This window comes from Notolepis coatsorum (assembly GCF_963971535.1).
Source record: "Notolepis coatsorum genome assembly, chromosome: 2".
Classification (NCBI taxonomy): Eukaryota; Metazoa; Chordata; class Actinopteri; order Aulopiformes; family Paralepididae; genus Notolepis; species Notolepis coatsorum.
This window is the reverse complement of record NC_140166.1, coordinates 24436348-24450320: the sequence shown is the minus strand read 5'-3', so window position 1 is coordinate 24450320 and position 13973 is coordinate 24436348. Positions and strand designations below refer to the sequence as shown.

Here is a 13973-nt window from a genome sequence, read left to right as displayed (position 1 = left end):
GTTTGTCTCTGTCCATATTTCTGCATTAAAATGTCTAAAGTCGACCAGCCCCATGTAGTTTATTTTGTTGAGTTGTGAACTTACATTATCTCAAATGTTTCCAACAATGTTGAAACACAGAGAAATATACTCGTTTCAATCAAGGTAACAAGGTTTCATCTGGTCGTCTGTCAATGAGGTCAGATTCAGATTCAGATTCAGATTCCTTTATTAAGCCATGTGTGTAACCACATTGGTAATTGTCACAGCGATACAGAGTATGCATTTTTCCTAACATTTTCTTTTCACATAACAACAAGACACAGGACAAAGACAGTGTCAATCTAACACACCTCAAGTATACTTGCTGAATACATACACATTAGGGGTGTAAAGGTACACGTATCCGTACCGAACCGTTTCAGTATGTACCGTACCGTACCGAACGGCTGTGTACCGAACGAATACAACGCTATGTTAACCACTAACGACCCCCCACCGGGGGCTGTTTTTTTTCACAATCTAATATAATTATTATTATTTCTTTTTTCTTTACAAGTCGATTATTAATTTCAATATAGAATATTCGTTGACAGCCCTACAAGTACAATTAGTTACTGCACACTACATCACCCCTGAGTGGAACATGGAAAGCCAAACTTCCCCCACTGTACCGAAAACCCGTACCGACTTCAAAACCGAGGTACGTACCGAACCGTGGTTTTTGTGTACCGTTACACCCCTAATACACATAGTATACTTAAGTATACAAATATATTTAAGTATACTGTGGGTGAAGTCTTAACAACTCCCCCACCATTTTGACAACCTAGGATGGCTTAGAATAGACCACAGAGTACAGCAACTTGCAATGGGCCTGGTCTACAAGATACACTACACCACTAAGATACCTGTAGATGTACATGTCGAAATACTTCCCAAAGGTCAGTGAATACCACGACCACAACACCAGAGGGAGTTCCACAAATCATGTTCAACCCAGATTCGGCTCAAACAAGGGACTAAACACGTTTCGCAATTATGCCACAACAATGTGGAATGCCCTACCCACAGCCGTAAAAGAATGTGAATCCCTACCCACCTTCAAAACCGCTCTCAAAGAGCACCTACGGGAGGCTGCAATTCGAAACTGGCCCCGGTAAATGTCCAACCCCCCCCCCCCACCAACCCAACCCCCTCCAATGTACAGTTTCTTCCCCCTCAAATGTATATATTCTCTTTTAGAAACTCTGTCTCTTAAACAGTACTGTATATTTGTATATCTCGTATGTCATAAATGTCTGGATGTAACAGTACTGTATATCTGTATGTCGTGTATGTCATAAATGTTATGATGAATTGAAAATGCGGGACCCTGATGTAAACAAGACTAAAGTATTTCTCTGGTCTGCATCCCCTTAACAATTGTGTGTATTGAGCCGTACTGTATTGTACCCATTCTGCATTCTGTTTATAAAGTTTTCAATAAATCAATCAATCAATCAATAAATCAAAGTGTATGTCGAATCACATTTGTGTCTCCCCCTCTTTCCCCCTTCCTAGCTCACCTTCACATCCTGTCACCCCTCCTCCCTCCTTCACCCTTCTCCAGCCCCTCCCCGACCCCATAAATCATCCTATCTCGTTCCTACCTGGTGACCTGACCCTATACCCTATATAAAGGTCAACGGATAACATGATTCTAGGGGCTCTATTGGGGATACGAGGCCTGTATCTTCGTGGAGTCATCCGCCATAACTCTTCACTAACTTGTATTTCGATACTCTGTTTGAGATCAATAAATCTGTAATAACCAGGTCTATTTTTGACTGATTATATTATTATATAGGTATTGACAGAGGGAAGTTAAAAGCGGAGGGTCTGACCTAGCGTGTGGGCTGAGTGCACGTCCTTGCTCACGCTGTCTCGGTGTGTGGAACGAGCGATGACATCATCCATCTCCTGCTCCGACACCTGGGGAAGAAACCAGACGATTGAGGCGTGTTCTTCTCAAACCAGATATGAACCTTTATTTTGGAGGTGTGTGTGTGTGTGTGGGGGGTATTTTTTATTTATAATTTTTTTACAAGTGAGAATTAGAATTAGATCTTCATTTCAAACATTTGAAAAATGTAAATACATTAAAAAAATCAACAACTAAAAAACCTAATATTTTCTTTTTTTTAACCAACAACAAACCATAATAGCAAATTAAAAATATGAATTTAACATATCCAAAAAGGAGGAGGAAGACGTATAAACCTACCTACCCCTTCTCTACTACTCAGTGATTGTGAATATACATATTTTCTAAGTCACAATACATACATACATACACATATCACATATCTTCACCTAAATGCACTATTCTTTATACATTTAAATATAAGTACCAATAATAAAGTAAATAAATGAATAATAATATAATGTAAACACCTTGTTATTATCAAAACCCTTCTTCATCCCTGTACCTGGTGATAATCATGTCCTTATACCTTTTTAAACTGGTTCATGTTTGATACCAGGTGAGAATCCTGTCCTTATACCTTTTTAAACTGGTTCATGTTTGGTCATTGCTTTAGCTCCACATTCAGACTGTTGAAACCCTTCAAAAACCCTCAAATTATGTCCCGATAGTCGATCATTCTTTGCTTTATATATTAATTGTGCTGATTGGAATACCACAAGATCCTTGTATTTTAATATTTCTGACTGTAAGAACAACACATTAGTATGATCTCTATATCCTGCATTATAAATGATCCTCATGGCTCAAGTTACCGGTGTTCATAGCTTCAGGTAACATTTATTATTATTATTATTTATTTGTATTCAAAATGAACATAAATCATTTTGGAAATGGAACCCATATTATTTATATGGTATTATTCTGTTTTGAGAATGGATAATCCTTCCAACAACATCTTCTTGAATGTGACCACTAGGTGTCACTAAGGAGCACTGTATAATAGTGCCAAGGCAGGATACAAAAAACACATCCCCAAATAAACAGAGTGGAGTGTTCTCTCACACACAGTGAAGATATAACCAGCCACCCACCAGCTCCGTTGGAGCATTCACAGGTTGGGTTCTGAGTCCGGCTGCAAGCTAGCCTAGCTTAGCACAAATTAATGGAAGCGGATACGGACCAGCTAGCCCAGCTGTTGGCCAAAAACACCTCTCCCCCAGAGCTTTAAGCTAGGTTAGTGGTCCGTATCCGCTTCCATTCATTTGTGCTAAGCTAGGCTAGCTTGCAGGCAATTTCCTGAAGACTGATGTATAAAATCAGAGGCTTCTTAAAGCCACACCCACCGCTTTCTGTTGACAGAGAGTCTTCACTGAGACCATAATGCCAGACCACCTATCAATGCCTTTCTAATGAAACATGGCAACTCTGTGTTAAAGAGTCGCCTGGAGGCCGAAACCAGGAGGTCAGGAGGAGTTACCTCTGTGACGTTCACCAGGAGGAGTTACCTCCGTGACGTTCACCAGGAGGAGTTACCTCTGTGACGTTCACCAGGAGGAGTTACCTCCGTGACGTTCACCAGGAGGAGTTACCTCCACGACGTTCACCAGGAGGAGTTACCTCTGTGACGTTCACCAGGAGGAGTTACCTCCACGACGTTCACCAGGAGGAGTTACCTCTGTGACGTTCACCAGGAGGAGTTACCTCCACGACGTTCACCAGGAGGAGTTACCTCCGTGACGTTCACCAGGAGGAGTTACCTCCACAACGTTCACCAGGAAAAGTTACCTCTGTGACGTTCACCAGGAGGAGTTACCTCTGTGACGTTCACCAGGAGGAGTTACCTCTGTGACGTTCACCAGGAGGAGTTACCTCCACGACGTTCACCAGGAGGAGTTACCTCCGTGACGTTCACCAGGAGGAGTTACCTCTGTGACGTTCACCAGGAGGAGTTACCTCTGTGACGTTCACCAGGAGGAGTTACCTCAGTGACGTTCACCAGGAGGAGTTACCTCCATGACGTTCACCAGGAGGAGTTACCTCTGTAACGTTCACCAGGAGGAGTTACCTCCATGACGTTCACCAGGAGGAGTTACCTCTGTGACGTTCACCAGGAGGAGTTACCTCTGTGACGTTCACCACGAGGAGTTACCTCTGTGACGTTCACCAGGAGGAGTTACCTCCACAACGTTCACCAGGAGGAGTTACCTCCGTGACGTTCACCAGGAGGAGTTACCTCCACAACGTTCACCAGGAGGAGTTACCTCTGTGACGTTCACCAGGAGGAGTTACCTCTGTGACGTTCACCAGGAGGAGTTACCTCTGTGACGTTCACCAGGAGGAGTTACCTCCACAACGTTCACCAGGAGGAGTTACCTCTGTGACGTTCACCAGGAGGAGTTACCTCTGTGACGTTCACCAGGAGGAGTTACCTCTGTGACGTTCACCAGGAGGAGTTACCTCTGTGACGTTCACCAGGAGGAGTTACCTCCACAACGTTCACCAGGAGGAGTTACCTCCGTGACGTTCACCAGGAGGAGTTACCGCCATGACGTTCACCAGGAGGAGTTACCTCCATGACGTTCACCAGGAGGAGTTACCTCCGTGACGTTCACCAGGAGTAGTTACCTCTGTGACGTTCACCAGGAGGAGTTACCTCCATGATGTTCACCAGGAGGAGTTACCTCTGTGACGTTCACCAGGAGGAGTTACCTCCGTGACGTTCACCAGGAGGAGTTACCTCTGTGACGTTCACCAGGAGGAGTTACCTCTGTGACGTTCACCAGGAGGAGTTACCTCCGTGACGTTCACCAGGAGTAGTTACCTCTGTGACGTTCACCAGGAGGAGTTACCTCCGTGACGTTCACCAGGAGGAGTGACCTCCATGACGTTCACCAGGAGGAGTTACCTCTGTGACGTTCACCAGGAGGAGTTACCTCCACGACGTTCACCAGGAGGAGTTACCTCCGTGACGTTCACCAGGAGGAGTTACCTCTGTGACGTTCACCAGGAGGAGTTACCTCCACGACGTTCACCAGGAGGAGTTACCTCCACGACGTTCACCAGGAGGAGTTACCTCTGTAACGTTCACCAGGAGGAGTTACCTCTGTAACGTTCACCAGGAGGAGTTACCTCTGTAACGTTCACCAGGAGGAGTTACCTCTGTGATGTTCACCAGGAGGAGTTACCTCCACGACGTTCACCAGGAGGAGTTACCTCTGTGACGTTCACCAGGAGGAGTTACCTGTGTGACGTTCACCAGGAGGAGTTACCTCCATGACGTTCACCAGGAGGAGTTACCTCTGTGACGTTCACCAGGAGGAGTTACCTCTGTGACGTTCACCAGGAGGAGTTACCTCCACGACGTTCACCAGGAGGAGTTACCTCTGTGACGTTCACCAGGAGGAGTTACCTCTGTGACGTTCACCAGGAGGAGTTACCTCCACGACGTTCACCAGGAGGAGTTACCTCTGTGACGTTCACCAGGAGGAGTTACCTCCGTCACGTTCACCAGGAGGAGTTACCTCTGTAACGTTCACCAGGAGGAGTTACCTCCACGACGTTCACCAGGAGGAGTTACCTCCGTCACGTTCACCAGGAGGAGTTACCTCTGTGACGTTCACCAGGAGGAGTTACCTCCACGACGTTCACCAGGAGGAGTTACCTCCGTGACGTTCACCAGGAGGAGTTACCTCTGTGACGTTCACCAGGAGGAGTTACCTCTGTGACGTTCACCAGGAGGAGTTACCTCCGTGACGTTCACCAGGAGGAGTTACCTCCGTGACGTTCACCAGGAGGAGTTACCTCCATGACGTTCACCAGGAGGAGTTACCTCTGTGACGTTCACCAGGAGGAGTTACCTCCACGACGTTCACCAGGAGGAGTTACCTCTGTGACGTTCACCAGGAGGAGTTACCTCTGTGACGTTCACCAGGAGGAGTTACATCTGTCACGTTCACCAGGAGGAGTTACCTCCACAACGTTCACCAGGAGGAGTTACCTCCGTGACGTTCACCAGGAGGAGTTACCTCTGTGACGTTCACCAGGAGGAGTTACCTCTGTGACGTTCACCAGGAGGAGTTACCTCTGTGACGTTCACCAGGAGGAGTTACCTCTGTGACGTTCACCAGGAGGAGTTACCTCTGTGACGTTCACCAGGAGGAGTTACCTCTGTGACGTTCACCAGGAGGAGTTACCTCTGTGACGTTCACCAGGAGGAGTTACCTCTGTGACGTTCACCAGGAGGAGTTACCTCTGTGACGTTCACCAGGAGGAGTTACCTCTGTGACGTTCACCAGGAGGAGTTACCTCTGTGACGTTCACCAGGAGGAGTTACCTCCATGACGTTCACCAGGAGGATTTACCTCCATGACGTTCACCAGGAGGATTTACCTCCGTGACGTTCACCAGGAGGAGTTACCTCCACGACGTTCACCAGGAGGAGTTACCTCTGTGACGTTCACCAGGAGGAGTTACCTCCACGACGTTCACCAGGAGGAGTTACCTCTGTGACGTTCACCAGGAGGAGTTACCTCTGTGACGTTCACCAGGAGGAGTTACCTCCATGATGTTCACCAGGAGGAGTTACCTCTGTGACGTTCACCAGGAGGAGTTACCTCCACGACGTTCACCAGGAGGAGTTACCTCCACGACGTTCACCAGGAGGAGTTACCTCTGTAACGTTCACCAGGAGGAGTTACCTCTGTAACGTTCACCAGGAGGAGTTACCTCTGTAACGTTCACCAGGAGGAGTTACCTCTGTGATGTTCACCAGGAGGAGTTACCTCCACGACGTTCACCAGGAGGAGTTACCTCTGTGACGTTCACCAGGAGGAGTTACCTGTGTGACGTTCACCAGGAGGAGTTACCTCCATGACGTTCACCAGGAGGAGTTACCTCTGTGACGTTCACCAGGAGGAGTTACCTCTGTGACGTTCACCAGGAGGAGTTACCTCCACGACGTTCACCAGGAGGAGTTACCTCTGTGACGTTCACCAGGAGGAGTTACCTCTGTGACGTTCACCAGGAGGAGTTACCTCCACGACGTTCACCAGGAGGAGTTACCTCTGTGACGTTCACCAGGAGGAGTTACCTCCGTCACGTTCACCAGGAGGAGTTACCTCTGTAACGTTCACCAGGAGGAGTTACCTCCACGACGTTCACCAGGAGGAGTTACCTCTGTGACGTTCACCAGGAGGAGTTACCTCTGTGACGTTCACCAGGAGGAGTTACCTCTGTGACGTTCACCACGAGGAGTTACCTCTGTGACGTTCACCAGGAGGAGTTACCTCTGTGACGTTCACCAGGAGGAGTTGCCTCCACGACGTTCACCAGGAGGAGTTACCTCCGTGACGTTCACCAGGAGGAGTTACCTCTGTGACGTTCACCAGGAGGAGTTACCTCCATGATGTTCACCAGGAGGAGTTACCTCTGTGACGTTCACCAGGAGGAGTTACCTCCACAACGTTCACCAGGAGGAGTTACCTCCGTGACGTTCACCAGGAGGAGTTACCTCCACAACGTTCACCAGGAGGAGTTACCTCCGTGACGTTCACCAGGAGGAGTTACCTCCACGACGTTCACCAGGAGGAGTTACCTCTGTGACGTTCACCAGGAGGAGTTACCTCCGTGACGTTCACCAGGAGGAGTTACCTCTGTGACGTTCACCAGGAGGAGTTACCTCCACGACGTTCACCAGGAGGAGTTACCTCCGTGACGTTCACCAGGAGGAGTTACCTCCACAACGTTCACCAGGAGGAGTTACCTCCACGACGTTCACCAGGAGGAGTTACCTCTGTGACGTTCACCAGGAGGAGTTACCTCCACGACGTTCACCAGGAGGAGTTACCTCCGTGACGTTCACCAGGAGGAGTTACCTCCGTCACGTTCACCAGGAGGAGTTACCTCCGTCACGTTCACCAGGAGGAGTTACCTCCACGACGTTCACCAGGAGGAGTTACCTCTGTGACGTTCACCAGGAGGAGTTACCTCTGTGACGTTCACCAGGAGGAGTTACCTCTGTGACGTTCACCAGGAGGAGTTACCTCTGTGACGTTCACCAGGAGGAGTTACCTCTGTGACGTTCACCAGGAGGAGTTACCTCTGTGACGTTCACCAGGAGGAGTTACCTCTGTGACGTTCACCAGGAGGAGTTACCTCTGTGACGTTCACCAGGAGGAGTTACCTCTGTGACGTTCACCAGGAGGAGTTACCTCTGTGACGTTCACCAGGAGGAGTTACCTCCGTGACGTTCACCAGGAGGAGTTACCTCTGTGACGTTCACCAGGAGGAGTTACCTCCATGACGTTCACCAGGAGGATTTACCTCCATGACGTTCACCAGGAGGATTTACCTCCGTGACGTTCACCAGGAGGAGTTACCTCCACGACGTTCACCAGGAGGAGTTACCTCTGTGACGTTCACCAGGAGGAGTTACCTCCATGATGTTCACCAGGAGGAGTTACCTCTGTGACGTTCACCAGGAGGAGTTACCTCCACGACGTTCACCAGGAGGAGTTACCTCTGTGACGTTCACCAGGAGGAGTTACCTCTGTGACGTTCACCAGGAGGAGTTACATCTGTCACGTTCACCAGGAGGAGTTACCTCCACAACGTTCACCAGGAGGAGTTACCTCCGTGACGTTCACCAGGAGGAGTTACCTCTGTGACGTTCACCAGGAGGAGTTACCTCTGTGACGTTCACCAGGAGGAGTTACCTCCACAACGTTCACCAGGAGGAGTTACCTCCGTGACGTTCACCAGGAGGAGTTACCTCCACAACGTTCACCAGGAGGAGTTACCTCCGTGACGTTCACCAGGAGGAGTTACCTCCACGACGTTCACCAGGAGGAGTTACCTCTGTGACGTTCACCAGGAGGAGTTACCTCCGTGACGTTCACCAGGAGGAGTTACCTCCACGACGTTCACCAGGAGGAGTTACCTCCGTGACGTTCACCAGGAGGAGTTACCTCCGTCACGTTCACCAGGAGGAGTTACCTCCGTCACGTTCACCAGGAGGAGTTACCTCCACGACGTTCACCAGGAGGAGTTACCTCTGTGACGTTCACCAGGAGGAGTTACCTCTGTGACGTTCACCAGGAGGAGTTACCTCTGTGACGTTCACCAGGAGGAGTTACCTCTGTGACGTTCACCAGGAGGAGTTACCTCTGTGACGTTCACCAGGAGGAGTTACCTCTGTGACGTTCACCAGGAGGAGTTACCTCTGTGACGTTCACCAGGAGGAGTTACCTCTGTGACGTTCACCAGGAGGAGTTACCTCTGTGACGTTCACCAGGAGGAGTTACCTCTGTGACGTTCACCAGGAGGAGTTACCTCTGTGACGTTCACCAGGAGGAGTTACCTCCATGACGTTCACCAGGAGGATTTACCTCCATGACGTTCACCAGGAGGATTTACCTCCGTGACGTTCACCAGGAGGAGTTACCTCCACGACGTTCACCAGGAGGAGTTACCTCTGTGACGTTCACCAGGAGGAGTTACCTCTGTGACGTTCACCAGGAGGAGTTACCTCTGTGACGTTCACCAGGAGGAGTTACCTCTGTGACGTTCACCAGGAGGAGTTACCTCTGTGACGTTCACCAGGAGGAGTTACCTCCATGATGTTCACCAGGAGGAGTTACCTCTGTGACGTTCACCAGGAGGAGTTACCTCCACGACGTTCACCAGGAGGAGTTACCTCCACGACGTTCACCAGGAGGAGTTACCTCTGTAACGTTCACCAGGAGGAGTTACCTCTGTAACGTTCACCAGGAGGAGTTACCTCTGTAACGTTCACCAGGAGGAGTTACCTCTGTAACGTTCACCAGGAGGAGTTACCTCTGTGATGTTCACCAGGAGGAGTTACCTCCACGACGTTCACCAGGAGGAGTTACCTCTGTGACGTTCACCAGGAGGAGTTACCTGTGTGACGTTCACCAGGAGGAGTTACCTCCATGACGTTCACCAGGAGGAGTTACCTCTGTGACGTTCACCAGGAGGAGTTACCTCTGTGACGTTCACCAGGAGGAGTTACCTCCACGACGTTCACCAGGAGGAGTTACCTCTGTGACGTTCACCAGGAGGAGTTACCTCTGTGACGTTCACCAGGAGGAGTTACCTCCACGACGTTCACCAGGAGGAGTTACCTCTGTGACGTTCACCAGGAGGAGTTACCTCCGTCACGTTCACCAGGAGGAGTTACCTCTGTAACGTTCACCAGGAGGAGTTACCTCCACGACGTTCACCAGGAGGAGTTACCTCTGTGACGTTCACCAGGAGGAGTTACCTCTGTGACGTTCACCAGGAGGAGTTACCTCTGTGACGTTCACCACGAGGAGTTACCTCTGTGACGTTCACCAGGAGGAGTTACCTCTGTGACGTTCACCAGGAGGAGTTACCTCCACGACGTTCACCAGGAGGAGTTACCTCCGTGACGTTCACCAGGAGGAGTTACCTCTGTGACGTTCACCAGGAGGAGTTACCTCTGTGACGTTCACCAGGAGGAGTTACCTCCGTGACGTTCACCAGGAGGAGTTACCTCTGTGACGTTCACCAGGAGGAGTTACCTCCACGACGTTCACCAGGAGGAGTTACCTCTGTGACGTTCACCAGGAGGAGTTACCTCTGTGACGTTCACCAGGAGGAGTTACATCTGTCACGTTCACCAGGAGGAGTTACCTCCACAACGTTCACCAGGAGGAGTTACCTCCGTGACGTTCACCAGGAGGAGTTACCTCTGTGACGTTCACCAGGAGGAGTTACCTCTGTGACGTTCACCAGGAGGAGTTACCTCCACAACGTTCACCAGGAGGAGTTACCTCCGTGACGTTCACCAGGAGGAGTTACCTCCACAACGTTCACCAGGAGGAGTTACCTCCGTGACGTTCACCAGGAGGAGTTACCTCCACGACGTTCACCAGGAGGAGTTACCTCTGTGACGTTCACCAGGAGGAGTTACCTCCGTGACGTTCACCAGGAGGAGTTACCTCTGTGACGTTCACCAGGAGGAGTTACCTCCACGACGTTCACCAGGAGGAGTTACCTCCGTGACGTTCACCAGGAGGAGTTACCTCCACAACGTTCACCAGGAGGAGTTACCTCCACGACGTTCACCAGGAGGAGTTACCTCCACGACGTTCACCAGGAGGAGTTACCTCCGTGACGTTCACCAGGAGGAGTTACCTCCGTCACGTTCACCAGGAGGAGTTACCTCCGTCACGTTCACCAGGAGGAGTTACCTCCACGACGTTCACCAGGAGGAGTTACCTCTGTGACGTTCACCAGGAGGAGTTACCTCTGTGACGTTCACCAGGAGGAGTTACCTCTGTGACGTTCACCAGGAGGAGTTACCTCTGTGACGTTCACCAGGAGGAGTTACCTCTGTGACGTTCACCAGGAGGAGTTACCTCTGTGACGTTCACCAGGAGGAGTTACCTCTGTGACGTTCACCAGGAGGAGTTACCTCTGTGACGTTCACCAGGAGGAGTTACCTCTGTGACGTTCACCAGGAGGAGTTACCTCCACAACGTTCACCAGGAGGTCAGAAGGAGTTACCTCCATGGAGATCAGGTCCACACACGGGTGGCTGGCTTTCAATTGAGCACAGAGTCAGAGGAACGTTTCGCGTGCCTACGGGGAAATACATATTCTCTTCATCGAGAAGCAAAGCTAATATTACAGTTTCCTGTCTGGGCTTCTCTCGAGGTCTTGGGTTTCAAAGCAGGGCGTGTGTGCGTGAGTGTGTGTGTGTGTGTGTGTGTGTGTGTGTGTGTGTGTGTGTGTGTGTGTGTGTGTGTGTGTGTGTGGGGGGGTTTGGTGGGGGTGCTCCAAAGAATCTGGTTTCGACATGCACTCCGCTGGTTTGAATGAAACGGGCAAGGACACGGCTCACTCGCTCACTCACTCATAGGGTTAGGAAGATAATCAAGGGATTTCCTCTGACAATTAACTTGTCTAAGTAACAGTTTATTGACCTGGAAGTGAAGAGAAGGTTTTTTTATGACCCAGGGAAGACATGCCGACACCCTGCCCCACAGTCACACAGTCCCACATGTTCACACCACGTTCAACATTATGAATTGAAAATGGGGGACCCTGATGTAAACAAGACGAAAGTCTTTCTCTGGTCTGCATCCCCTTAACAATTGTGTGTATTGAGCCGTACTGTATTGTACCCATTCTGCAATCTGTTCATTAAAGTTTTCAATCAATCAATCAATCAGTGCCGTGTTGCATCAGTGCCGTGTTGCACCAGTGCCGTGTTGCATCAGTGCCGTGTTGCACCAGTGCTGTGTTGCACCAGTACCGTGTTGCACCAGTACCAGTACCCAAAAAATCCAAGCCTGCTTGCCTCAACGACTACCGCCCTGTAGCTCTCACCTCCATAGCCATGAAGTGCTTTGAGAAGCTAGTAAAGGGCTACATCTGCTCCTCCCTCCCCATCAACATGGACCCCCTGCAATTTGCATACCGCCCCAACAGGTCCACGGAGGACGCCATAGCCCATGTGCTGCACACAGCAGCATCACACCTGGACAAGAGGCAGGGGAACTATGTGAGAATGCTATTCATCGACTACAGCTCGGCATTCAATACCATAGTCCCCTCCATACTCATAGCCAAGCTCAGGGACCTGGGCTTGGGCTATGACCTCTGCCAGTGGGTCTTGGACTTCCTGACTGGCAGACCCCAGGTGGTGAGAGCAGGCAACTGCACCTCCTCATCCATCACCCTCAACATAGGGGCCCCCCAGGGCTGTGTTCTGAGTCCCCTCCTCTACTCCCTGTACACACACGACTGTGTGGCTCAGCGGAGTAGCAATACAATCATCAAATTTGCTGACGACACAGTGGTGGTGGGCCTGATCTCTGCCAACGACGAGAGGGCCTACCTGGAAGAGGTCAAGGTCCTGGCGGGATGGTGCCAGGAAAACAGCCTCTCCCTGAACGTCAGCAAAACAAAGGAGATGATTGTGGACTTCAGGAGGTCGGGGGTAAAGGACTACAGCCCCCTCAGCATCGACGGGGCACCGGTTGAGAGAGTCAACAGCTTTAAGTACCTCGGAGCCTACATATCCGAGGACTTGACATGGACCACACACATTGACAGTGTTGTGAAGAAGGCACGACAACGCCTCTACTTCCTCAGGCGCCTAAGGAAGTTCCAAGTCAGTCAGAAGATCCTTAAGAACTTCTACTCATGTACAATAGAGAGCATCTTGACCGGCAACATCACCTCCTGGTTTGGGAATAGCACTGCACAAGACCGAAGCAGACTACAAAGAGTGACACGTTCAGCCGAACGCACAATTGGAGGGGGGCTCCCCACCCTCGAGAACATTTACAACAAGCGTTGCAAGGGCAAGGCTAAGAGAATCATTAAAGACTCCAGTCACCCGAACAACTGCCTCTTTGAACTGCTGCGGTCAGGCAAGCGATACCGGAGTCTCAAGGCGAGCACAGAAAGACTCAGAAGAAGCTTCTATCCCCAGGCCATCAGGCTGCTAAACGAACAATGAATGAACACTACACAACAACAACCACCAAACGCACATAGCACACACATCCACACGCACACACTCACTTTAAACAAACACACTGTAGCACCCACTCCACACACTTTATAGCACACACCCACTTTAAACAAACACACTGTAGCACCCACTCCCCACACTTTATATTTATTGATGAAGGATTGCACTACAACTCGTACACCTTACTGTAAATTGTACCTAAAATTGTACCTCATCCCATTTCTGCTTTGCACTAGATAGTACTGTACATTAGTACACTGCATAGTATTGTATATTATATGGTAACTCAGAACATTGTACATATGTCTATACCGAACACTGTGACCTCATTTTTCTTCTTCTAAATTACATGCTATATTATGTTATTTGATACTATCTTGTCTAGCACAGTCTCTGGAGCGTAACAGTAAGAAGCATTTTGTATGAAAGTATTCTGTACTTCTGTATGACAACTATTAAAGAACTTGAACTTGAACTTGAACTACCGTGTTGCACCAG

At 49.7% G+C, this 13973-nt stretch overlaps 1 protein-coding gene across 1 annotated transcript in view; it reads right to left on the bottom strand.

The window, feature by feature from the left end:
- Nucleotides 1-13973, bottom strand: part of pdzd2 (PDZ domain containing 2) — a 183704-nt gene that overhangs the window by 48260 nt on the left and 121471 nt on the right. Inside the window, exon 10 of the mRNA XM_084308088.1 lies at nt 1866-1953. Within this exon, the coding sequence (XP_084164214.1) occupies nt 1866-1953 (88 nt within the window). The remainder of the gene's footprint in view (nt 1-1865; nt 1954-13973) is intronic.